This window comes from Lissotriton vulgaris, chromosome 6 (genome assembly GCF_964263255.1).
Source record: "Lissotriton vulgaris chromosome 6, aLisVul1.2, whole genome shotgun sequence".
Taxonomy (NCBI): Eukaryota; Metazoa; Chordata; class Amphibia; order Caudata; family Salamandridae; genus Lissotriton; species Lissotriton vulgaris.
In genome coordinates this window covers 746,871,995-746,896,567 of record NC_141694.1, presented here as the reverse complement: position 1 = coordinate 746,896,567, position 24,573 = coordinate 746,871,995, and the positions used below count along the sequence as shown (strand labels likewise).

The 24,573-nt window shown below is 46.5% G+C and overlaps 1 protein-coding gene across 1 annotated transcript in view; it reads left to right on the top strand.

The window, feature by feature from the left end:
- Positions 1–21,229, top strand: part of LOC147707933 (uncharacterized) — a 32,107-nt gene extending 10,878 nt beyond the window's left edge. Inside the window, exon 3 of the mRNA XM_086925690.1 lies at positions 21,106–21,229. Within this exon, the coding sequence (XP_086781816.1) occupies positions 21,106–21,229 (124 nt within the window). The remainder of the gene's footprint in view (positions 1–21,105) is intronic.
- Positions 21,230–24,573: the final 3,344 nt, after the last annotated feature.

Genomic DNA, 24,573 nt, shown 5'->3' with positions numbered 1-24,573 from the left:
TTCTCAGTTATCAATTTCTGGAAGGACCTTTACAACTGAAGCTATTATTTATCATGATGGACCTTCGACCACCTCAGGACATTATACATGCTACTTAAAATCTGAAAATGGATGGAGTTACTGCAATGATTCTCATTTAACTTATAAACAACGTTTGCCTTATGACTCTACAAATTCTTATCTAGTGTTTTTAAAACCAAAGTTTTAGTAAAGGGAATTGGCCTTTGAAGACGGGAATAGTTAATAAAAGTTAGTTAGTTAGTTAGTTAATCTAATATTTGAAATTATTTATCTCATGTAGATACTTTAAGTGGATCTCAAAGTAAAAAATACCGATATATCAGACACAAATTGGCCGTGAGGATTGTGTATGGTATGATGTTTTTAGATCTTTTTTCATAGGAAGTCGATGAAATGGAACTCATAAGGAACAGCAGACTTTTTTTCTACCAAAAGGACCTTCACTATCTTCTACTTGGCCTCATGGAAAAGTAAGTGAATCAAAGATTAGTGTACATATATGAGATGTATGTTTGGATGGGTTTTTTTAAACACAATCTTTTAGATTGTGTTTTTTTTTTCCCGCTGTTATATGATGAAGACTTTGAACTCACTAATTTAAGTGGAATTCAATATATTCTGAGAACAGCAAAAATAAATAATGTAACATATTGTAGAAGTTATTGTGTAGTTTGCATTATGTAATTTATATTGTGTTCACATTGTTATGCACTCATTTTCTTTTTCACCCTTATTTACCTCTCTTTACTAATTTACACTCTTTTTTCATTGCTGTTTCTTTACTGTACTTCATTCACAACTTCTTAATCTAATAGGAACTATCTGCATTTCCTCAGTCCTTCCACCACTTTTTATCTTTTTTATATTCTCTTAGTACCACTGCTTTAGTTTCCTAACCCTCTTTCTCTTTCTCCATTTTTTTTTCTTTCACACTCATTGTACTGTAGTTCAGTTAGTTCTTCCTTTGGTCTTTCTTTTACTCTCTCTCTTCTTTCTCTCTATTACTCCCCATGTGTTGCCCTTATTCACTTACATGTACCCTCTTTCACCCCTCTTTACTTATATTCACTGATATTTACTTTCCCTCAATCGCTGCTATTCTTTTCCTCTGATTCCGTCACTACCTGTCATTCTCATACTTAACTGTCCTTCTTTTTACTTTCAATATCCATTTATATTCTCCCTTAACCTCTACTTTAGTGTTCTTCCTATTTCTTCTTTCTTTTGCTCCCTTATTCATTTTTCTTTTCTCAGTTACTTCCTTTTACACTTTTTATCTGTCTTACTATCTATTACACAGTCCCTCCTTCATTTTTTTTTTCTTTTTTTTTGTTAGTGCGCTGACGGTACGCGCACCGGTGCGCGCACCGAAAGCGCACCAAAGTGAAATATAAAAAAAAAATATTTTAAATTAAAAATATTATCTCAATATACATTATAGTGTTCATTTTTACAAAAACATACTTTAGCAATTCACTAAAAAACACATAGGTATGAGTCTGTATAAAAAGTTAGGAATTAGCATTAAAAAAACCTATGAAATTCACTGAAAAAACCATAGGTTACACACCAGTTATAGTTAGGAATTAGCATTAAAAAAACCTATGAAATTCACTGAAAAAACCATAGGTTTCACACCAGTTATAGTTAGGAATTAGCATTTAAAAAACCTTACAAATTCACTGAAAAAACCATAGGTTTCACACCAGTTATAGTTAGCTGGAAATTTTACTGATATAAAACCATTGAAATTCCCACGTTATAGTTAGTCGGACTCACTATAACTTGCGCGTACAATGCACTGCTGATGACGTCACATATTACATCACTCATGACATGGTCAGTGACATCACTCATGACATCACTGATGACACCATCCAGTGAATGTGTGTCTTTCTGAAAAATAACTTTGTTTTATATATGTATTTGTAAAGGTCGATGGAAGAATAAATGTTTAAATACGTGTGTAAATGGATGTTTTTTTAAAAAAAAATTGGTTGGGTAACTGGCTTATTACGTGTATCTTAGTGAATACATATATTAGCGAGTATTGTTTAAATATTTAAATGTTTGTATCAGTGTTTCTCTTTGTGTATAAGTGGCTGCAGGGGTTGGTGACTGACTCACTGTTTGTATGTGTTTTGAAGACAGCATATGTGCAGGACTGTATGGGTGGATGAGTGTGTATATGTGTGTGTTAGTGAGTGAATGACTGTCTCACTAGTGTCTTCATTAGTAACGACATATGTTTTAATCTAGTATATGTGAGTATTGATGTATATAAGTGAGTATAGTATATATAGTGAGAGATTGTAGAAGTTCCTGTTTAAATAAGTATGTGTTTCTATAAGTGATTGTTTAGGAGAGTAAGTATGGGTAAGTTTCCTTAGAAGTAAGGTGGTAGTGTGTGTATAAATGTATATGCAAATAAATGGATGTTCAATAGTTTATTTGCATGTGTGAGTATGTGTGTGAGTAACTTTTGGATGACTGCTGATGTGTAACAGGATGTATAGGTGTATCACTACATATGATGAGTGAGTATATATGAGTGACTATATAGAACTGTTGGTGAATGAGTGGATGTGTATATAGATGGTGGAATTACTGAATTGGTTGTTGTTACTGGTTTGGGTATCTCCATTTTTTTGAAAATGTTTGTTTCTATTTTTGAATATGTGTTTCAAGCGTTACATTACACTGAAATTAGGTCTGTCACTCTGTCACAAGGATGGTTATCAGTGATGTCATGAGTGATGTCACTGACCATGTCATGAGTGATGTAATATGTGACGTCATCAGCAGTGCATTGTACGCGCAAGTTATAGTGAGTCCGACTAACTATAACGTGGGAATTTCAATGGTTTTATATCAGTAAAATTTCCAGCTAACTATAACTGGTGTGAAACCTATGGTTTTTTCAGTGAATTTGTAAGGTTTTTTAAATGCTAATTCCTAACTATAACTGGTGTGAAACCTATGGTTTTTTCAGTGAATATATATATATATGTATATATATATGTATATTACCTACTGGCGGTCGCCAGTAGGTATATATAGTTAGAACCTAGTTACCATAGGAAATCCCCAACATTCTATTGGGAATAACTTTGGCGCCGATTGAGGAATCTGCATGTAACTTTCCTTAAATGTTCTCATCTACGCTCCGCTCCTTCCCTGAAAGTTTCGGGGAGATTCGTGAAGCGGGGGCCAAGAAAAAAGGCAAAACTTGGCAAAATGGTAGGGCCTGGTATGCACATGTGCCTTTGCTATGTTTGGTGAAAATCCCTCCAGTAGTTCTTGAGAAAATTGAATTAGAAATTTTTCAAATGGCATTTTCTATGGGACCTTTAGACACGGCTACAGCCCGAACAGCTGAAAGGAATTACACCAAACTTGGCAAAATGGTAGGGACATGTATGCAGTAGTGCCTTTTCTATATTTGGTGAAAATCCCTCCAGTAGTTGTTGAGAAAATTGAATTTGAGCAAATGATATATCTATATGCGCTCACCGTACGCGCACCGTACGCGTACGGTACGCGTACCGTAAGCGTACGTGCGCGTACCCTTACGTGCGCAAGCGAGTTTCTGATTGGCTGGCAGTTGACTGTCAACATTCCAAACTGTCCAAACCAGGAAGTGTTGGCCACCATCTTGTTTTTCAGGAGAACTAAGGCACAAGAGAACCCAAAACAAGAGAGGAAAAGACAAAAAGGGGGCAGGGTAGAGACCCCCCAACCCTCTAGCCCTTCTTAGGGGGTCCCAGAAGGACCGGCAAGTGCAAAAAAAAAAAATAATCGAGGGGTACGCACACTGTACGTGTACGGTACGCGTACCGTGCGCGTACCCTGCGATTTAATTCTGGGACCCCCTGAGAAGGGCTAGGGTGTCAGGGGGTCTCTAGCCTGCCCCCTTTCTGCATTTTCCACTCTTGTTTTGTGCTCTCTTGTGCCTCACTTCTCCTGAGAAACAAGATGGCTGCTCAGGTGGTCCCAGAAGGATAATAACACATATAAACGTTATCCGCTAATAGAATTAGCATTTACAAAACCTTACAAATTCACTGAAAAAACCATAGGTTTCAGGCCTTATATAGTTAGGAATTAGCATTTAAAAAACCTTGCAAATTCACTTAAAAAAACCATAGGTTTCAGGCATTATATAGTATTATAGTTAGGAATTAGCATTTAAAAAACCTTGCAAATTCACTTAAAAACCATAGGTTTCAGGCCTTATATATTTAGGAATTAGCATGTTAAAAACCTTCCAAATTCACTTAAAAAACCATAGGTTTCAGGCCTTATATATTTAGGAATTAGCATTTTAAAAACCTTCCAAATTCACTTAAAAAACCATAGGTTTCAGGCCTTATATAGTTAGGAATTAGCATTTAAAAAACCATTGAAATTGCTCCTTTACAGTTAGTTGTACTAACTATATTTCGCGCACCCGCAATCCACTGCTGATGATGTCACATATTACATCATTCATGACATGGCCAGTGACATCACTGATGACATCACTGATGACTTCTCAAATGACATCACTGATGACATCACTGATGACATCTCATTTGACATCACTGATCACATCACTGATGATATCATTCATGTGATAATATGATGCACCTCCTCACACTCCAATATAACCTTTGAAACAACAATGTTAAATACAGACTACCATTCTTGAAACCATTGACACACCAATACCAGTTACTACATACGCAATCACTGATTCCTAGGTCTACACACACATTCACTCATTCACCCATAGAATCACTCATACATACAGTCACTCATCAATACAACACTATCATATGCACGCATACACCTATACAGACACTCACACACTGCCACTCATCCATGGAGTAACTCACACACCTAGTCAGTCATGCAAAGAATCAATCCCACTTCCATTTCCTCAACTATACAGTTATACACACAACACATTACTTATTCAAACATATACTAACACATACTTACTCTCTTATACAATCACTGATACAAGTACACAATGAATGATCCATAGAGCCACTCGCACATTCACTGGCTCTCATGTATAGTCATTTATATATGCCAACTCTCACATGCACTGTGTTTTACATATGTACTTACTTGGACATGTAGCACTGAGATATCCATTCACTCACCAACACACCCATGCACACAGTCAACCGCCCATATAGCTGTTTCCACATGCACTCTTGAACTCATACACCTAGTGAATCAACTGCTCACACATCTATGCATAGAGTCACACGACTCCCAGCAACCCACACACACACTCAGTCTCCCATTCAAATACTTGAGCAACCAATCAATAACCCATATAGCCACTCATATAGCTACTGATCAACACATGCAGCAGCTTTCACAACAACAGACATACTGATGCACACATTCAGACAGTTTAGTCACTAACCCATGCATTTAGTAAGACACATTTAATCACTCACTCATAGTCAGTCACGCACCTACTAAATCCTTCATCCAGACACTTATACATCCACTCATTCTTCAATATGTAAAACATATTTAAACTTTACAGAAACACACAGTCACTGGATGATGTCATCAGTCAATCAATCAATCAATCAATCAATCAATCAATTCAAACAATCATCGCATTTATATAGCGCACTCCTCACCCTGAGGGTCTCAAGGCGCTGGGAGAGGGGGGTCCGCTACTGCTCCAACAGCCAGGTCTTGAGTTGCTTCCTGAAGGCGAGGTGGTCCTGGGTCAGGCGGAGGTGGGTGGGGAGGGAGTTCCATGTCTTGGCGGCGAGGTAGGAGAAGGACCGTCCCCCTGTGGTGGCTCTTCTGATGCGGGGGACGGCGGCGAGGGCGTGGCCGGTCGATCGAACCTGGCGTTTGGGAGCATAGAAGTTGAGGCGGCTGTTGAGGTATCCTGGGCCTTGGTTGTGTAGGGCTTTGTGTGCGTGGGTGAGGAGTCAGAAGGTGATTCTCTTGTTGACCGGGAGCCAGTGCAGGTCTCTCAGGTGTCCGGAGATGTGGCTGCGACGGGGGATGTCCAGGATGAGTTGTGCTGAGGCGTTCTGGATCCGCTGGAGTCTCTTCTGGAGTTTGGCGGTGGTTCCGGCGTAGAGGGAGTTGCCGTAGTCCAGCCGGCTGGTGACGAGGGCCTGGGTGACCGTCCTCCTGGTCTCGGTGGGGATCCACCGGAAGATCTTACGTAGCATGCGCAGGATGTTGAAGCATGACGAGGACACGGCGTTGACTTGTCTGGTCATGGAGAGGGAGGAGTCCAGGATGAAGCCCAGGTTGCGTGCGTGGTCTGTTGGTTTGGGTGCGCTGCCTAGGGCGGGGGGCCACCAGGAGTCGTCCCAAGTGGCGGGTGAGGATCCCAGGATGAGGACTTCTGTCTTGTCCGAGTTCAGTTTCAGGCGGCTGTTCTTCATCCATTCGGCTACCTCTTTCATCCCTTCGTGAAGGTTGGCTCTGGCGGTGGCGGGGTCGTTGGTGAGGGAGAGGATCAGCTGGGTGTCATCGGCGTAGGAGATGATGTTGAGGTTGTGCTGGCGTGCGATGTCTGCGAGGGGGCTCATGTAGACGTTGAAGAGGATTGGAATGAGCGAGGAGCCTTGAGGAACGCCGCAGATGACTTCGGTGGCTTCAGATCTGAACGGAGGGAGGCGGACTCTCTGTGTTCTTCCGGCGAGGAAGGAGATGATCCACTCCAGAGCCTTCTCCTGGACTCCGACGTTGCTGAGGCGTTGTACTAGGGTACGGTGGCAGACAATGTCGAAGGCCGCGGAGAGGTCGAGGAGGATGAGGGCCGCTGTTTCTCCGTTGTCGAGCAGCGCTCGGATGTCATCGGTGGCTGTGATCAGGGCGGTCTCGGTGCTGTGGTTGGCCCGGAAGCCAGACTGCGAGGGGTCGAGGGATCCGTTCGTCTCGAGGAAGGCGGCCAGGCTGCTTGTTGACGGTCTTTTCGATGACTTTTGCAGGGAACGGGAGCAGCGAGATTGGGCGGTAGTTCTTGAGGTCGGTGGGGTCGGCCGATGGCTTCTTGAGTAGGGCGCTGAGTTCGGCGTGCTTCCAGCTCTCCGGGAAGGTAGCGGTGCCGAAGGAGGTGTTGATGATGTCCCGCAGGTGGGGTGCGATGACAGCGTCGGCCTTGTTGAAGACGTGGTGAGGGCAGGGGTCGGTCGGAGAACCGGAGTGGATGGAGTTCATCGTCTGGACGGTGTCCTCGGTGCTGATCGGAGTCCAGGCGCGGAGCGTGGTGGTGTGGGGCGGTGGTTCGGTCGTGGCGTTCATCGGTTGAGTGCTGAAGCTGTTGTGTATGTCCGCGATCTTGTTGTGGAAGTAGGAGGCGAGGGAGTTGCAGAGGTCTTGCGAGGGGGTGATGTCGTTGTTTCCGGCGTTGGGGTTGGAGAGCTCTTTAACGATGTTGAAGAGTTCCTTGCTGTTGTGTGCGTTGTTGTCCAGTCGTTCCTTGAATGCAGTTTCCTTGGTGGCGTGGATCAGTTGGTGGTGTTTTCGGGTGGCGAGCTTGAGGGCAGTCATGTTGTCCGGTGTTGGGTCTCTGCGCCAGGTTCTCTCGAGGGCTCGGCAGTTCTTCTTGGAGCTCTTGAGTTTGTCGGTGAACCATGGGGCTTTCTTGCTACCGGGTCTGCTAGGCGGGGTCCTCAGGGGGGCGAGCTCGTCAGCGCGGTTGCTGATCCATTTCGTGAGGTTGGCGGCCGCCTGGCTAGGGTTCGTTGTGCTGGTGGGAGGGTTCATGCTCAGGGAGGTCGCAAGCTGGTCGGCTGTGATCTTGTTCCAGCTCCTGCGTGCAACCTGTTGCTGGTGGATCGTGGTCCTTCCGAAGCTGAAGTGGACGCAGCTGTGGTCCGTCCAGTGGAGTCCGGTGGCGTGGCTGAAGGCGATGTCCTTGCTGGATGAGAAGACGGGGTCGAGTGTGTGTCCGGCGTAGTGGGCGGGGGTGGTCACCAGCTGCTTAAGTCCTAGGTTGGTGAGGTTGTCCAGCAGAGTGGTGGTGTTGCGGTCGTTGTTGTTCTCCAGGTGGAAGTTGAGGTCCCCTACGAGGATGTAGTCAGCGGAGCAGAGGGCGTGCGGGCTGATGAAGTCGGCGATGTCTTTGCTGAATTGTGTGCGTTGTCCCGGAGGTCTGTAGATGAGGGTGCCTCTGAGGGTGGTCTTGGGGTTGATGTGGACCTGGAAGTGCAGGTGCTCGGCGGTTGCGAGGGTGTCGTCGGTGCTGGTCGTGATGCGGATGGTGTTCCTGTGGACGATGGCGATGCCTCCTCCGGTGTGGTTGATGCGGTCCCTTCGGATGATCTTGTAGCCGTCTGGGATGGCGATGGCGATGTCGGGCGCTGAGGAGGCGTTCATCCAGGTTTCCGTGAAGAAGGCGACGTCTGGGGCTGTGGTGTCGAGCAGGTTCCAGGTCTCTATGGCGTGCCTGTGGACGGAGCGGGTGTTGAGCAGGATGCATTTCAGGTGGTTGTTGCTGTAGCTCGTCTTGGTCTTGGTAGGTGATGGAGTAGTGCAGGTCCAGATGCAGGCGAACTTGCAGGAGTTGCAGCAGAAGGGTCCGTGGGTGCGTCTCAGGGAGGCTCGGTAGCAGCCCGGGACTCGGCCGGCGTTGAGTGCGTTGAGGGTGGCGGCGTTGTACGTCCGGCGGGTGGGCTGGGGTCTGCGGGTGCCAGGGGTCCTAGCGCTGGGCGCGGTCCAGGCGCGGACGGGCGCAGACGGGCTTACCTTTGGCGCACCTTCGGCGCGCCTGCTGCGCGTGCACGCTGCGCGTAGGCCACTCTGCCATATGTGGAGAGTGGGGGGGCGGAGCGAGGGAGGGGCAGCTGGGAGGCGGGGAGCGGGGCGGCAAATGGGAAGGGCTGCAGAGGAGAGGGGCGGGGAGCGGGGAGGTGGCGGGAAGCGCGGGGAGGTGGCGGGAATCACAGGGGTACAATCCTAAACAGAACGGGGATACAAAAATTAAACAGGGGCCTGAAACAAAATCACAGGGGTACAATCCTACACAGAACGGGGATACAAGAAATAAACAGGGGCCTGAAAATACACCGGGGGATACAACAAACGGAGTCACAGCGGTACAGTGATACATGGAGCAGAGAGCACAAGGGGGAAACAGGTGGAAACGTAATATCAAAGCGGGGCAGGAACAGCAATCAGCGGTGTCACAGGGTCACAGCTGCGGCGGCAGTAGGCGGCAGTAGGCGGGAACAAGGGGCAGCCTGGATGCACTCACGAGGAGTGTGCGAGGTGCGTGGGGGTGACCGGCCCAGAGGCACAGAGGTCACAGCTCACCACCTCGCTCACCTCGTCCTATATGGCCCAGTGGGAGGGAGGGGCAGCTGGGAGGCGGGGAGCGGGGCGGCGAATGGGAAGGGCTGCAGAGGAGAGGGGCGGGGAGGTGGCGGGAAGCGCGGGGAGGTGGCGGGAATCACAGGGGTACAATCCTAAACAGAATGGGGATACAAAAATTAAACAGGGGCCTGAAACAAAATCACTGGGGTACAATCCTACACAGAACGGGGATACAAGAAATAAACAGGGGCCTGAAAATACACCGGGGAATACAACAAACGGAGTCACAGCGGTACAGTGATACATGGAGCAGAGAACACAAGGGGGAAACAAGTGGAAATGTAATATCAACGCGGGGCAGGAGCAGCAATCAGCGGTGTCACAGGGTCACAGCTGCGGCGGCAGTAGGCGGCAGTAGGCGGGAACAAGGGGCAGCCTGGACGCACTCACGAGGAGTGTGCGAGGTGCGTGGGGGTGACCGGCCCAGAGGCACAGAGGTCACCAGTGATGTCAAATGAGATGTCATCAGTGATGTCATCAGTGATGTCATTTGAGATGTCATCAGTGATGTCACTGACCATGTCATGAATGATGTAATATGTGACATCATCAGCAGTGGATTGCGGGTGCGCGGAATATAGTTAGTACAACTAACTATATAGGAGCAATTTCAATGGTTTTTTAAATGCTAATTCCTAACTATATAAGGCCTGAAACCTATGTTTTTTTAAGTGAATATATATATTACCTACTGGCGGTCGCCAGTAGGTATATAAAGTTAGGATTTTTTCTCTATGGGATTTTTGAAAATTCTATGTCTAATAACTTTGGCGTTTGTGGACGGAATTGGCTGAAATTTTCAGGAAAATGGCACATTTTTGAGCAGCCCCTGAAAATATGGGGGGGGTTCGTCAAGGGGGGGCTGAGAAAAAAGGGGGGTCCCAAAACGCGTTTTTCCCATTCATTTTTCCATAGGGCGGTTGGCCTCACTTTTAGCTCGACCGGCTGAATGGATTTGCACGAAACTTTGCAAAATTGTAGGGACTGTTAGCCCGATGTGCCTTTGCTAGGTCTCAATATATGTGCTCCTTTGGATTTTGAGAAATTAACGTTCAAAAAAATATATATATCTGTGACAGCGCTCCGGGTAGCGTTCCGGTTCGCGTACTTTTCGCGTAACGGAACTTTGCGAAGCGAAGCTGATTGGGTCTCCGGTGGCTGTCAACATTCTAAACAATCCGGAGCGGCCGCCATCTTGTCTCTCGGTAGGATCGAGAGACAAGAGGAGACCAAAACGAAGGGGGAAATGATCATAAGGGGGCATAGTAGATCCTCCCTGACCCCCTAGGTTTGAAGAGGAGGTTTTAAAAGGGCCCCGCGGGGCAAAAAAAATTTTTTTTATTTTTTTATTTTTTTTTGCGTGGGAAGCTCCCGGTTCGCGCACCGGAAAGCGGTCCGGGGAGCGTACTATGAGGAAAAAAGAATGATTGACTTTCAACTTATTGTATGTTTATTGATTGTTTGTTTTGTTGTTTTTTTTATTTATTTATTTTGGTTGTACTTCATGAATTAGATATAACAATGAATAATGACTCAAACAATTTTTTATTATTAAATAAAAATGTATTGGTCAGAATTTTCATAGTTCAATAAAACTTCCAGCATTACTTCATCTGGAATCTCCTCAAACATGCATGTTTCTATGTCTTGTAAGCATTCAATAAATTGTTCATCCAAAGACTGATCCATAAAATCTTCATCTAAAAATTCTTCATTTATAATCTCTTCAGATGTCATGTCGAAGGAAACATTGATATTTTCTTGCTCCCCTTCCATTCTTTTGCTGTAAATTGCATAAAAAAATAATTATATTAGAAGAGTTAGGGCACTGTTGGGTTTAAGTTTAGACAGGTAGTTCTGTTTTTTAAACAGTGAAGTTAAAGTAAGTAAATTCATAATTATAGCAGAGAAGTGTAAGTCAATCAATAAATATAACAGAGGAGCCTATCTGTAGCTATAACTATAGCAGGGGGACAGTAATTAATTATCATAAAACGTTTTTACAAATTAATTAAAAGTGCCCCTTACAAATTATCAATTTATTTTACAGGGAGGTGAAAATGTTCTTGATATGTAGTTCAGGAAGTAGTAGTGAAAATGGCTGTGTTTCCCTCTCTTTCTTTATATATATTCAGGTACATAACCAATCAAATGTTAGGTAAAAAAAATTGAAAATGAAAGTAACATTTTCACTGGTTGTCAATTCCAACACTTCAGATGTGTTTTGTGAAGTAATTTACCTCAGGGTATTTAGAGAGGTCTACAGGCTAAATGGCTAAATGTAATTCCAAACAAATTTATGAAAATGGTAGGGATTGGTATGTAGTATGAGCTAATCTATATTTGGTGAAAGTGTTTCCAGTCGTTTTTCTGTAAATTACTTTCACACCTTTTTTAATGGAGCGCTTCCCGGGGAGTGTCCCGGTTCGCGAACCAGTAACGAAACAAAAATTTTTTTTAAAAAAAAGTATAAATAAAAACATTAAATTACAAACATTTTAAATATATTTCTGAATTAGAATAAAAATACATTTTACAGCTTTTGATATTTGCTATTAAAAAACCATTGAAATTCACTGAAAAAACCATAGGTTATAGACCATATATAGTTAGGAATTAGCATTTGCAAAACCTTGAAAATTCACTGAAAAAACCATAGGTTATAGACCATATATAGTTAGGAATTAGCATTTACAAAACCATATTTTACTCACACAAAACCATTGAAATTTCATATATAGTTAGTTGCCCTAACTATATATCGCGCACCCGCAATCCACTGCTGATGATGTCACATATTACATCATTCATGACATGGTCAGTGACATCACTGATGACATCACTGATTACATCTCAAATGACATCACTGATGACATCACTGATGATATCACCCAGTGACTGTATGTTGCAGTAAAGTAAAAATATGTTTTACATATTAAAGAATGAGTGGATGTTTAAGTGTCTGGATGAAGGATTTAGTAGGTGCATGACTGACTGTATGAGTGAGTGATTAAATGTGTGTCACTGAGTGCATGGGTTAGTGACTAAACTGTCTTATTTTGTGCATCATTATGTCTGTTGTTCTGTATACTGCAGCATGTGTTGATCAGTAGCTATATGAGTAACTATATGGGTTATTGATTGTTTGCCCAAGTATTTGTTTGGGAGACTGAGTATGTGTGTGAGTTGATGGAAGGTGTATGACTCTGTGCATAGATGTGTGAGCAGTTGATTCACTATATGTATGGGTTCAAAAGTGCATGTGGAAACAGCTGCATGTGCAGTTGACTGTGTGCATGAGTGTATTGCTGAGTGAATGGATATCTTAGTGCTACATGTCAAAGTAAGTACATATGTAAAACACAGTACATGTGAGAGTAGACATATATAAATAACTGTGCAGAAGAGCCAGTGAATGTGTGAGTGGCTGCATGGATCATTGAAAATTTGTATCAGTGATTGTATAAGAGAGTAAAAATATGTTAGAATATGTTTGAATTAGTAAGGTGTGTATAACTGTATAGTTGAGGAAATGGAGGTGTGATTGATTCTTTGCATGACTGAGTAGGTGCATGAGTAACTCCATGGATGAGTGACAATCTGTGAGTGTCTGTTTACACTAAGTGTATCTAAGGTTATATTAGAGTCTGAAGAGGTTCATCGTATTATCACATGAATGATGTCATCAGTGATGTCATCAGTGATGTCATTTGAGATGTCATCAGTGATGTCATCAGTGATGTCACTGACCATGTCATGAATGATGTAATATGTGACATCATCAGCAGTGGATTGCGGGTGCGCAATATATAGTTAGGGCAACTAACTATATATGAAATTTCAATGGTTTTGTGTGAGTAAAATATGGTTTTGTAAATGCTAATTCCTAACTATATATGGTCTATAACCTATGGTTTTTTCAGTGAATTTTCAAGATTTTGCAAATGCTAATTCCTAACTATATATGGTCTATAACCTATGGTTTTTTCAGTGAATATATATATATATATATATATATATATATATATATATATATATATATATATATATATATATATATATATATATATATACAGCTCCCAGGGGTGTCCATATTTCAAGCAGCACACAAGCGCGGTTCAGCACTTTCCCTTAACAAGCTTTTATTGGTATACAGGCAGCTTTCCTCAGTAATCTTTAAGGCGCACCACCAAGTGGTGAAGTGGTGCTTGCTTCGCGGCAGGACCGCCGCGTATTACATACAGCTCCCATACGCGGCTGTCCAGCCACGAAGCAAGCACCACCCCAGGACTCCAGGGGGCCACGGGTCCTAACTCGGACTCAACAAGTGGAGCGCGCTTCCGGGATTTAGCAGCGCCTCTTTCCTTGGGGCTCATGGTGAGCTTTGAACTGGCAATTATTACACGAGGCGTCCATTTGTGGACTGAAATGGACTACATGTCCCAGAAAACCTACATGTTTGCTCATTCAGTGCAGCTGCATATCAGCGCATGATGTGGTTAAATAGAGGGGGGTGTGGCCCGCAAAGCTTCTTTCGAGCACGCCACTGAAGAAGTTCGATAACAAAACGTGTCAGGCTTAGTCGTGCGCCTTAAAGATTACTGAGGAAAGTTGCCTGTATACCAATAAAAGCTTGTTAAGGGGAAGAGCTGAACTGCGCTTGTGTGCTGCTTGAAATATGGACACCCCTGGGAGCCGTGTGTATATATATATATATATATATATATATATATATATATATATATATATATATATATATATATATATATATATATATATATATATATATATATATATATATATATATATGTATATATATGTTCAACAAAGGGTGCCCCCAGGTGAAGACGCGCATGAGACATCAGGCGGAGGCTGCAATTTCAAACAGCAGCCTTTATTTTCATTTTTCTTTTACTGGATTTCACAGCGCTTGTCACAATCCAGCCCTACGCGTTTCTGAGCTCCTGCTCCTTGATCACGGGCACTGGGCAATGTCAGCTGGGCGGGGAAGAGGAGCCAACCGGGTCTCTCCGCTTTTACAAACTGTGACAACCACAGGTGGGGCACGCCCTCCGGTAGGCTCGGTCACGTCGACAGGTTTACTGGGACCTGTAGTTTGCTCCTCATGCTTCTTGCATTTTCAATCCTTTGGTGGAGTTCCCCTCTGGACTGTCATCTTTAATGCCCCAATTCAAACCTCTCTGGTGAGGAGCAAGCACCGGTCTCCGTTATTTTCCATGAAACTGATGTCAGCCTGCAGTGCGCTTCAGGTAGTCTGTGCGCGCAGCCCACCAAGTTATTGAGTGGGAGTGCAATCCTCTCGGCCGGGACGGGCCGAAAATATGTTCAACAAAGGGTGCCCCCAGGTGAAGACGCACATGAGACATCAGGCGGAGGCTGCAATTTCAAACAGCGTCCATTATTTTCATTTTTCTTTTACTGGATTTCACAGCGCTTGTCACAATCCAGCCCTACGCGTTTCAGAGCTCCTGCTCCTTGATCACGGGCACTGGGCAATGTCAGCTGGGTGGGGAAGAGGAGCCAACCGGGTCTCTCCGCTTTTTCAAACTGTGACAACCACAGGTGGGACACGCCCTCCGGTGGGCTCGGTCACGTCGACAGGTTTCCGGGACCTGTAGTTCGCTCCTCATGCCTCTTGCATTTTTAATCCTTTGGTGGAGTTCCCCTCCGGACTGTCATCTTTAATGCTGTTTGAAATGGCAGCCTCCGCCTGATGTCTCATGTGCGTCTTCACCTGTGAAAAACATAACCCCTAGCAGATGCTGGAATCCAGTCAATCGGGACCCTCCACAGCCCCCAGCCACTTCTGCCACACTCTATGATATTTCTTGGCACACCCCTTTGCTGTATACATGGCCTTCTCCTGGGTTGCTCACCAGTCCACCCCTCTTCGCCACTTCTCCAGGGTAGGAGGATCAGGGCTTACCCAGGCCACCGCAAAGTCCCGCTTGGCCACCATCATTGCTGTATTGTAAAACAACTTATCAGACCTGGACCTGATGCCCAGCAAGGAGTGACGTGGGTCATGAGGAACATCCCAACCAAGTACCTCCGTTAACTCACCCTCAATGGAACCCGAGAACTGCCCCAAGCAGGGGCATGACCAAACCATGTGGAGGAAATCGTCCGGGACGTGTTTGCATTGTGCGCATGCTGCATCTGGGCGCAAACCCACTCGCTGCAGGCGCAGGGGGGTGAGATACGCAGCTTGTAGATAGTATATTTGGATCAACTTCAGTTTGGCGGAAACAGTAACTGTTCTGGGGGCCATAAGGACATCGCGCCTGTCAACATCATCTAGGGGGCCCACCCATACCCCCCATTGATCCCTCAACTTGTCTAGTGATGTGGGGGTGTTATTGACTAAAGTACCATAAATCCAGGAGACCACCCCCCTCCCCAAGTCACCCATCAGTGTCTGAGCATCAGTGGGGCTATATTCAGGGAGCCTTGTGTCGCCTGTGATGTGTGTGAGGAGGGCATGGTGCAACTGCAGATATTTATAATGTTGAGAGGAGTGCAGGGAGTAACGGGTTTGGAGCTCTTGGAAGGACAACATCTGGCCTCTTGCCCACACATCTCCTAATTGGGAGATACCAATAAGGTCCCAAGGTTTAAAGCCCCTCAACCCGCTGACTTCTCGAAGCCAGGCCACCTGCCAATGGGGGGTGCACTGGGTCAGTTTCCCTGACCACCCTGTGTGTTGGAGCGAAGCCCACCATGCAAACAAGATTGATTGCATCACCTCAGGAAGCCGGCTCGGAATGGGGTCCCCACATAACATGGCCCGGACGCCCGTTATCCCCAGTTCGCTCAATTCAAGCCTACAGGCAGGGTCTGACCAGTCCCCATTAAACCAATCGTGCATCACTAATAGGCGCACCGCCAGAAAATACTGATATAGGTGTGTCACTCCCATGTCACCATCATAAGAGGGAATCCGGGAGACAGACAAAGCCACCTGGGCCCTTCCACCACACCAGAGAAACTTAGTGATCAGAGTGTCCAGTTCCTTAAATTATCCATTGTTTTTATTGCAATTAAAATGACTATGATAATAGAACAACTAATAATAAAAACAGTACTTTTTAAAATACAATAAAACTCAATGCAAAAAAGTAAACACATTTATTATGTAAAAGGATAAAATATAGCTATTTCCCAACAATTCTCCTAACCTTAACCACAGCTGCTAAATACCTGTAGACTATGTAGCAGACCTTATCTGTCTGGAGCAGCTGCAGGTACTCCAGTGCCTCTTTGCATTTCTGAATGTTGAAAGTTTTTAGTATTGGTCTTAAAATACTTATACGCTATTCTTTATACAATTCACAGAAAAATACAGAGGAAGTTACGACTGGGGCACGCTTGAATTGCAAGGGCATACAGGCAGATCTTTATCAGTGAACACACTGGAAGGATACAATATCAAACAAGCATTAAAAATGCAATAGATCTCGGATTTATTTGAGTTAGAGGTAATGGCATTGTAAATGGCAATGTCTTTTATCCATGTGTTATGGAGTGTATGCATGTGGTGTGTAGTGGAAATATGTGGGTTGGATTAGAAATGTAGCAATGGTGGCATGCTGCGCTTTAGATGAATATGTTTAAAAGTAAAGTGCACCATACTGCGATTGCTACAATGGTTTATTGTGGATGCGTTAACAATTGATGTGTGCACTGATGGCTGTTGGTGTGTGTGCCTGTAGAAATTTTTCACTGATGGCTGGTGGTGTGTGTGCTTGGTGGAAGCGTGCACTGCCGGCTGGAGGTGTGTGTGCCTGGTGGAAGCGTGCACTGATGGCTGGTGGTGTGTGTGCCTGGTAAAAGCGTGCACAGATGGCTGGTGGTGTGTGTGTGCCTGGTGAAAGCGTGCACTGACTGCTGGTGGTGAGTGCGCCTGGTGAAAGCGTGCACTTACGGCTGGTGTTGTGTGTGCCTGGTGAAAGTGTGCATTGATTGCTGGTGGTGTGTGTGTGTTTGGTGAAAGCGTGCACTGACGTTTGGTGTTGTATGCCTGGTGGAAGCCTGCACTGACGGCTGGTGGTGTTTGTGCCCGGTGAAAGCGTGCACTGATGGCTGGTGGTGTTTGTGCCTGGTGAAAGCGTGCACTGACGGCTGGTGGTGTGTGTGTGGTTGTGTGTGTGGTTGCGTGTGTGGTGGTGAGTGTGTGGTGGTGAGTGTGTGGTGGGGAGTGTTTGGTGGGGAGTGTGTGGTGGTGAGTGTGTGGTGGTAAGAGAGTGGTGTGTGTGTGTGTGTGGTGTGTGTGTGTGTGGTGTGTATGTGGTGTGTGTGTGTGTGTGGTGTGTGTGTGGTCTTATGTGTGTGGTCTTACGTATGTGTGTGTGTGGTGGACTTAGTTTGAGTGTTTGTACCCTGCACACTCACACACTGCCCCTACACACTCACACACTGCTCACCCTGCACACTCACACTGTTCACCCTGCACACTAACACACACTGTTCACCCTGCACACTCACACACTGTTCACCCTGCACACTCACACACTGCAGTCACTGTCACTCTGCAGTCACACTCACTCTGCAGTCACACTCACTCTGCAGTCACTCTGCAGTCACTGCAGTCACACTTACTCTGCAGTCACACTCACTCTGCAGTCACTCTGCACTCACTCTGCACCTGCACTCACTCTGCACTCGCACTCACTCTACACTCACTCTGCACCTGCACTAACTCTGCACTCACTCTGCACCTGCACTCACTCAACACTCACTCTGCACTCTGCACTCACACTCACTCTGCACTCACTCTGCACTCACTCTGCACCTGCACTCACTCTGCACCTGCACTCACTCTGCATGCACTCACTCTGCACTCACTCTGCACTCACTCTGCACCTGCACTCACTCTGCACTCACTCTGCACTTGCACTCTGCACCTGAACTCACTCTGCACTCACTCTCTGCACTCATTCTCACTTACTCTGCACTCACTCTCACTCACTCTCACTCTGCACTCACTCTCACTCACTCTGCATCTGCACTCACTCTCACTCACTCTGCATCTGCACTCACTCTGCATCTGCACTCACTCTGCACCTGCACTCACTATGCACCTGCACTCACTCTGCACTCACTCTGCACTCACTCTCACTCTGCACTCACACTCTGCACTCACACTCTGCACTCACACTCTGCACTCGCACTCTGCACTCGCACTCTGCACTCACTCTGCGCTCACTCTCACTCTCACTCTGCACTCACTCTCACTCTGCACTCACTCTGCACTCTGCACCTGCACTCACTCTGCACTCACTCTGCACTCACTCTGCACTCTGCACTCACTCTGCACTCTGCACCTGCACTCACTCTGCACTCACTTCACTCTGCAATCACTCTGCACTCACACTCTGCACTCACACTCTGCACTCACACTTTGCACTCACACTCTGCACTCACACTCTGCACTCACTCTGCACTCACTCTGCACTCACTCTCACTCTGCACTCTGCACCTGCACTCACTCTGCACTCACTCTGCACTCACTCTCACTCTGCACTCACACTCAGCACTTACACTCTGCACTCGCACTCTGCACTCGCACTCTGCACTCGCACTCTGAACTCACTCGCACTCTGCACTCACTCTCACTCTGCACTCACTCTGCACTCTGCACTCATTCTACACTCACTCACACTCTGCATTCTACACTCACTCACACTCTGCACTCTACACTGACTCACACTCTGCACTCTACACTCGCACTCTGCACTCGCACTCTGCACTCACACTCTGCACTCACACTCTGCACTCACACTCTGCAGTCACACTCACTCTGCAGTCACTCTGCAGTCACTCTGCTGTCACACTCACTCTGCAGTCACTCTGCACTCACTCTGCACCTGCACTAACTCTGCACTTGCACTCACTCTGCACTCACTCTGCACCTGCACTCACTATGCACCTGCACTCACTCAACACTCACTCTGCACTCACTCTGCACTCTGCACTCACACTCCCCGGGAACTCACTCTGCACTCACTCTGCACTCACTCTGCACCTGCACTCACTCTGCACCTGCACTCACTCTGCATGCACTCACTCTGCAATCACTCTGCACCTGCACTCACTCTGCACTCACTCTGCACTTGCACTCTGCACCTGCACTCACTCTGCACTCACTCTGCACTCACTCTCACTCTGCACTCACTCTGCACTCATTCTCACTCACTCTGCACTTACTCTCACTCACTCTCACTCTGCACTCACTCTCACTCACTCTGCATCTGCACTCACTCTCACTCACTCACACTCTGCACTCACTCTGCATCTGCACTCACTCTGCACTCACTCTGCACTCACTCTGCACCTGCACTCACTCTGCACCTGCACTCACTTTGCACCTGCACTCACTCTGCACTCACTCTCACTCTGCACTCACACTCTGAACTCACTCTGCACTCACTCTGCACCTGCACTCATTCTGCACTCACTCTGCACTCACTCTCACTCTGCACTCACACTCTGCACTCACACTCTGCGCTCACACTCTGCACTCACACTCTGCGCTCACACTCTGCACTCGCACTCTGCACTCACTCTCACTCTGCACTCACTCTCCCTATGCACTCACTCTGCACCTGCACTCACTCTGCACTCACTCCGCACTCTGCACTCACTCTGCACTCTGCACCTGCACTCATTCTGCACTCACTCTGCACTCACTCTCACTCTGCACTCACTCTGCACTCGCACTCACACTCTGCACTCACACTCTGCACTCACTCTGCACTCTGCACCTGCACTCACTCTGCACTCACCCTGCACTCACTCTCACTCTGCACTCACTCTGCACTCTGCACCTGCACTCACTCTGCACTCACTCTGCACTCACACTCTGCATTCGCACTCTACACTCACACTCTGCACTCGCACTCTGCACTCGCACTTTGCACTCACTCGCACTCTGCACTCACTCATACTCTGCACTCACTCTGCACTCACTCTGCACTCTGCATTCACTCTGCACTCTACACTCACTCACACTCTGCACTTTGCACTCTACACTCACTCACACTCTGCACTCTACACTCAGTCACACTCTGCACTCTACACTCGCACTCTGCACTTGCTCACACTCTGCACTCACTCACACTCTGCACTCACTTGCACTCTGCACTCACTCTCACTCTGCACTCACTCTGCACTCTTCACTCACTCTGCACTCTACACTCACTCACACTCTGCACTCTGCACTCACTCACACTCTGCACTCTACACTCACTCACACTCTGCACTCTGCACTCTGCACTCTACACTCACTCACACTCTGCACTCTACACTCGCACTCTGCACTCGCACTCTGCACTCGCACTCTGCACTTGCAATCTGCACTCACACTCTGCACTCACACTCTGCAATCTGCACTCACACTGCACTCTGCACTCACACTGCACTCACACTGCACTCACACTGCACTCTGCACTCTGCCTAATTAGGCCACGCCCACTGCTGGCGCAGTGGGACGGTAGGTCCGAGCCCCAAAAAAGAACTGCCACTGTCTTGGCCAGACCTAGTGAGGTTTATAGTAAACGTGGTCTATATATGTGTCAGGTAGGAGTTTACAAAGACAGCCATGAAATTCTCAAACATAACCCACGCTAATTAAACACATTAAAAATAAAAGAAGCGCCCAATTGCCCGGAATTCCGAGATATGTTAACACATTTGTAATTTCCAACTTAGGATGAGTACCGTAAAAACACGTGGCATATACAAGAGCTCCGGCTGTCATCCAAATGCACCAGGAACTGCAGAACGCATTAACGTTTATCACCGTGAAAAGGAGAGCCCATCAGGCGCGATGTAATGTCAGCGCTGAAGACACCGTCCTGCAGCCTGCCGCTCTCCTATTCGAGACAATACAGCGCTTTCCTTTTCATCCCCAACTAGGCTGGAGAGCAACAGACAACAAATCACAAATTAGGAAAAATCACCATTTATTCTATTCAAAGAACACTACAAACACTGTAAAATGTCGGGGGATTTCACACTTCAGACAAAACACGTTTGATGCTCATGTTCTCCCAACACCCCTGACACAAGCATTCCAGTACGCCGTCCTCTGGGAGGATGAACAGTGACAGCAACCGGTCAGCAGAGGGCCTGGCACCATCTTCCCCGATGTACACTCCCCTCGTAGCTGCGGCCGCACCGAGGATTGCACCGAGATGGATTCTAGCAAGCCGTGCTGAAGACGGCTGGAATGCCAGAACCCGGTCCTCGGAAGCTTGTTTCCGGTCCAGGGAAGGCATGGCTTGGCAGTTTGGGCTAGACTGTTCCCATGAGGCACAGGGTCAGACTGATTTGCATATGGCCATGTCTGAACTGGGGTGGTGTGGAGTGCAAACAAAACGATGGATTTAGGTCCAGATCTCTGTACTGGGGTGAATGTATGACATTGTTCTGCATTCTGTCCATCAACTGTGGTTTTTGCATTTGTCACCCTAAGTGGGATGGGTATGCTCAAACGTGAGTCCCATGCTCTCCACACCACTGGATTCTAACAAGCCGTGCTGAAGACGGCTGGAATGCCAGAAACCAGTCCTCGGAAGCTTGTTTCCGGTCCAGGGAAGGCATGGCTTGGCAGTTCGGGCTGGACTGTTCCCATGAGGCACAGGGTCAGACTGATTTGCATATGGAAATGTCTGAACTGGGGTGTTGTGGAGTGCAAAAAAACGATGGATTTAGGCCCAGATCTCTGTACTGGGGTGAATGTATGACATTGTTCTGCATTCTGTCCATCAACTGTGGTTTTTTGCATTTGTCACCCCAAGTGGGATGGGTATGCTCAGACGTGAGTCCCATGCTCTCCACACCACTGGATTCAAGCAAGCCGTGCTGAAGACGGCTGGAATGCCAGAAACCGGTCCTCGGAAGATTGTTTCCGGTCCAGGGAAGGCATGGCTTGGCAGTTCGGGCTGGACTATTCCCATGAGGCACAGGTTCAGACTGATTTGCATATGCCATGTCTAAACTGGGGTGGTGTGGAGTGCAAAAAAACGATGGATTTATGCCCAGATCTCTGTACTGGGGTGAATGTATGACATTGTTCTGCATTCTGTCCATCAACTGTGGTTTTTGCATTTGTCACCCCAAGTGGGATGGGTATGCTCAGACGTGAGTCCCATGCTCTCCACACCACTGGATTCAAGCAAGCCGTGCTGAAGACGGCTGGAATGCCAGAAACCGGTCCTTGGATGCTTGTTACTGGTCCAGGGAAGGCATGGCTTGGCAGTTCGGGCTGGACTGTTCCCATGAGGCACAGGGTCAGACTGATTTTCATATGGCCATGTCTGAACTGGGGTGGTGTGGAGTGCAAAAAACGATGGATTTAGGCCCAGATTTCTGTACTGGGGTGAATGTATGACATTGTTCTGCATTCTGTCCATCAACTGTGGTTTTTGCAACCGAGATGGTCTCACACAGGGGCTGGTTCAACAGGTCGCACGCCCGCGCGCACGTACACGCTCACACTGCAGGGATTCGAGGACACTGCGGCATGTGCACCCTGTATAAACCAAGCACACAAACTCCAGAATATTAAATGGCTGCATTTTAATGTGCATTAAAACGTAGGACGCAAAAGGGAGAATCAGTATTTGTTGTTCAAGATTCGGGGAGATTTTTTTTGATGAAAGTATATATGTGGGGGTGTGATAGCTCAGGAAGCACGGGGGGGTTGTCACGTTCACAAGGATTACCACCTGCGTCCCTCAGAACGGACATGTGAAGGGCTTCTGCCCGGCACAGAGACCGCTCTTTTCAGGCACTGAAGAAAGGTTCGCTGCATTTATATACTGAGGCACTATTAACAAAAGCTGGGGTGTGTTCTAAATACATGTGTATAGGCCGAGGGGCACAGTCATACTCCACACAAATACCCGTCAATAAAAAACACACTTCAGTACAAAAGAAAACCGAGTTTATTTCAATTATACATAATAATAACAAGCGGCACTTCAACGGATCGCGAAAGCGATCCAATTGTAAAAAGAAAACAAAGCATAAAGTGGTACGCGCGCCACTGCAGGCATATGTTTTGAATTAACGCGGCCGTCAAGCCGCGATAATTCAAGACATATGGCCTTCTGGTGCGCGTAACAGACACCAATAGGCCATAGGCGGAGCTACTCGACCGCCTATGGCCTATTGCGTGTTCTGTTCCAAAAGCACACGCAAAGGAAGGCCAATTGCAAGGCAGCTGGCAAAAAAAAAACGAGAATTCACGAGCAGCCTGGAATTCGGTAGGTATGTTTTCGGGAGCCCTCAGAAAAGGACTCTTAGGCCACGCCCACTGCTGACGCAGTGGGACGCTAGGCCCGAGCCCTAAAAATGTGGTAATCTGAGCCTGAATTGAACCAAGTAGAACTGTTGTTTGTGGGATATTTTAGGCAAGTATGGTTAAATGCCCATGGTCATACTAGGAGGAGTACACTGACCCCTTTTTCATATCACTCCCATCTGCTCTAGACTACAGACTTCATGAGCGCGTCTCTCATCATAGAGTTGTCAGTCCAAATAATGCGCAGAGAATTACCAAAACAAAATCCAAACAATTGATTCCTGACAGATCTTCACTGACTAGCGTTAGCCATTTAATTTTGTTGGCAGCTACTAATATAAGACAGTCAGAGATTACTGCCTGTGTCAGGGCTGCTTCTGGTCTAGACCAGACAGAGAGCCAAAGTAACGTGGGATCCAATGTCAAGGTATCCCCCAGATAACACACACCCAGTTCTTCATGTACAGCTATGGTAGGCATGCTATTCTGGAATGACAGCAACCTGCGCAGGTACCTATTCTCACATATTTGTAGTTCAGAGCATCATGTCTAGCCCAGCACCTGCACCATAAGAGGTGACTGAGACTGGTCTTGTTTTATATATCGTGAGTGCGGGTCAATGAGCATAGCCCCTAACTTTGCAGCAAACTTAAATAATGAGGCAATTGATTGTTCAAATTGGGTCACCCTGCGGTCCTTCAAATGCTTCCAAGAAATCTCACTATCAAATGGGACTTCTAAATAAGTAAAAATATATACACACGTCAAGGCAGAGCCATCAATGTGAAAGGGAGTGATCCTACTCCGGGAGTGACCGCAGACCATGGCAAAGGATTTAAATGTATTGATCAATAGGCCCAGGTCACACA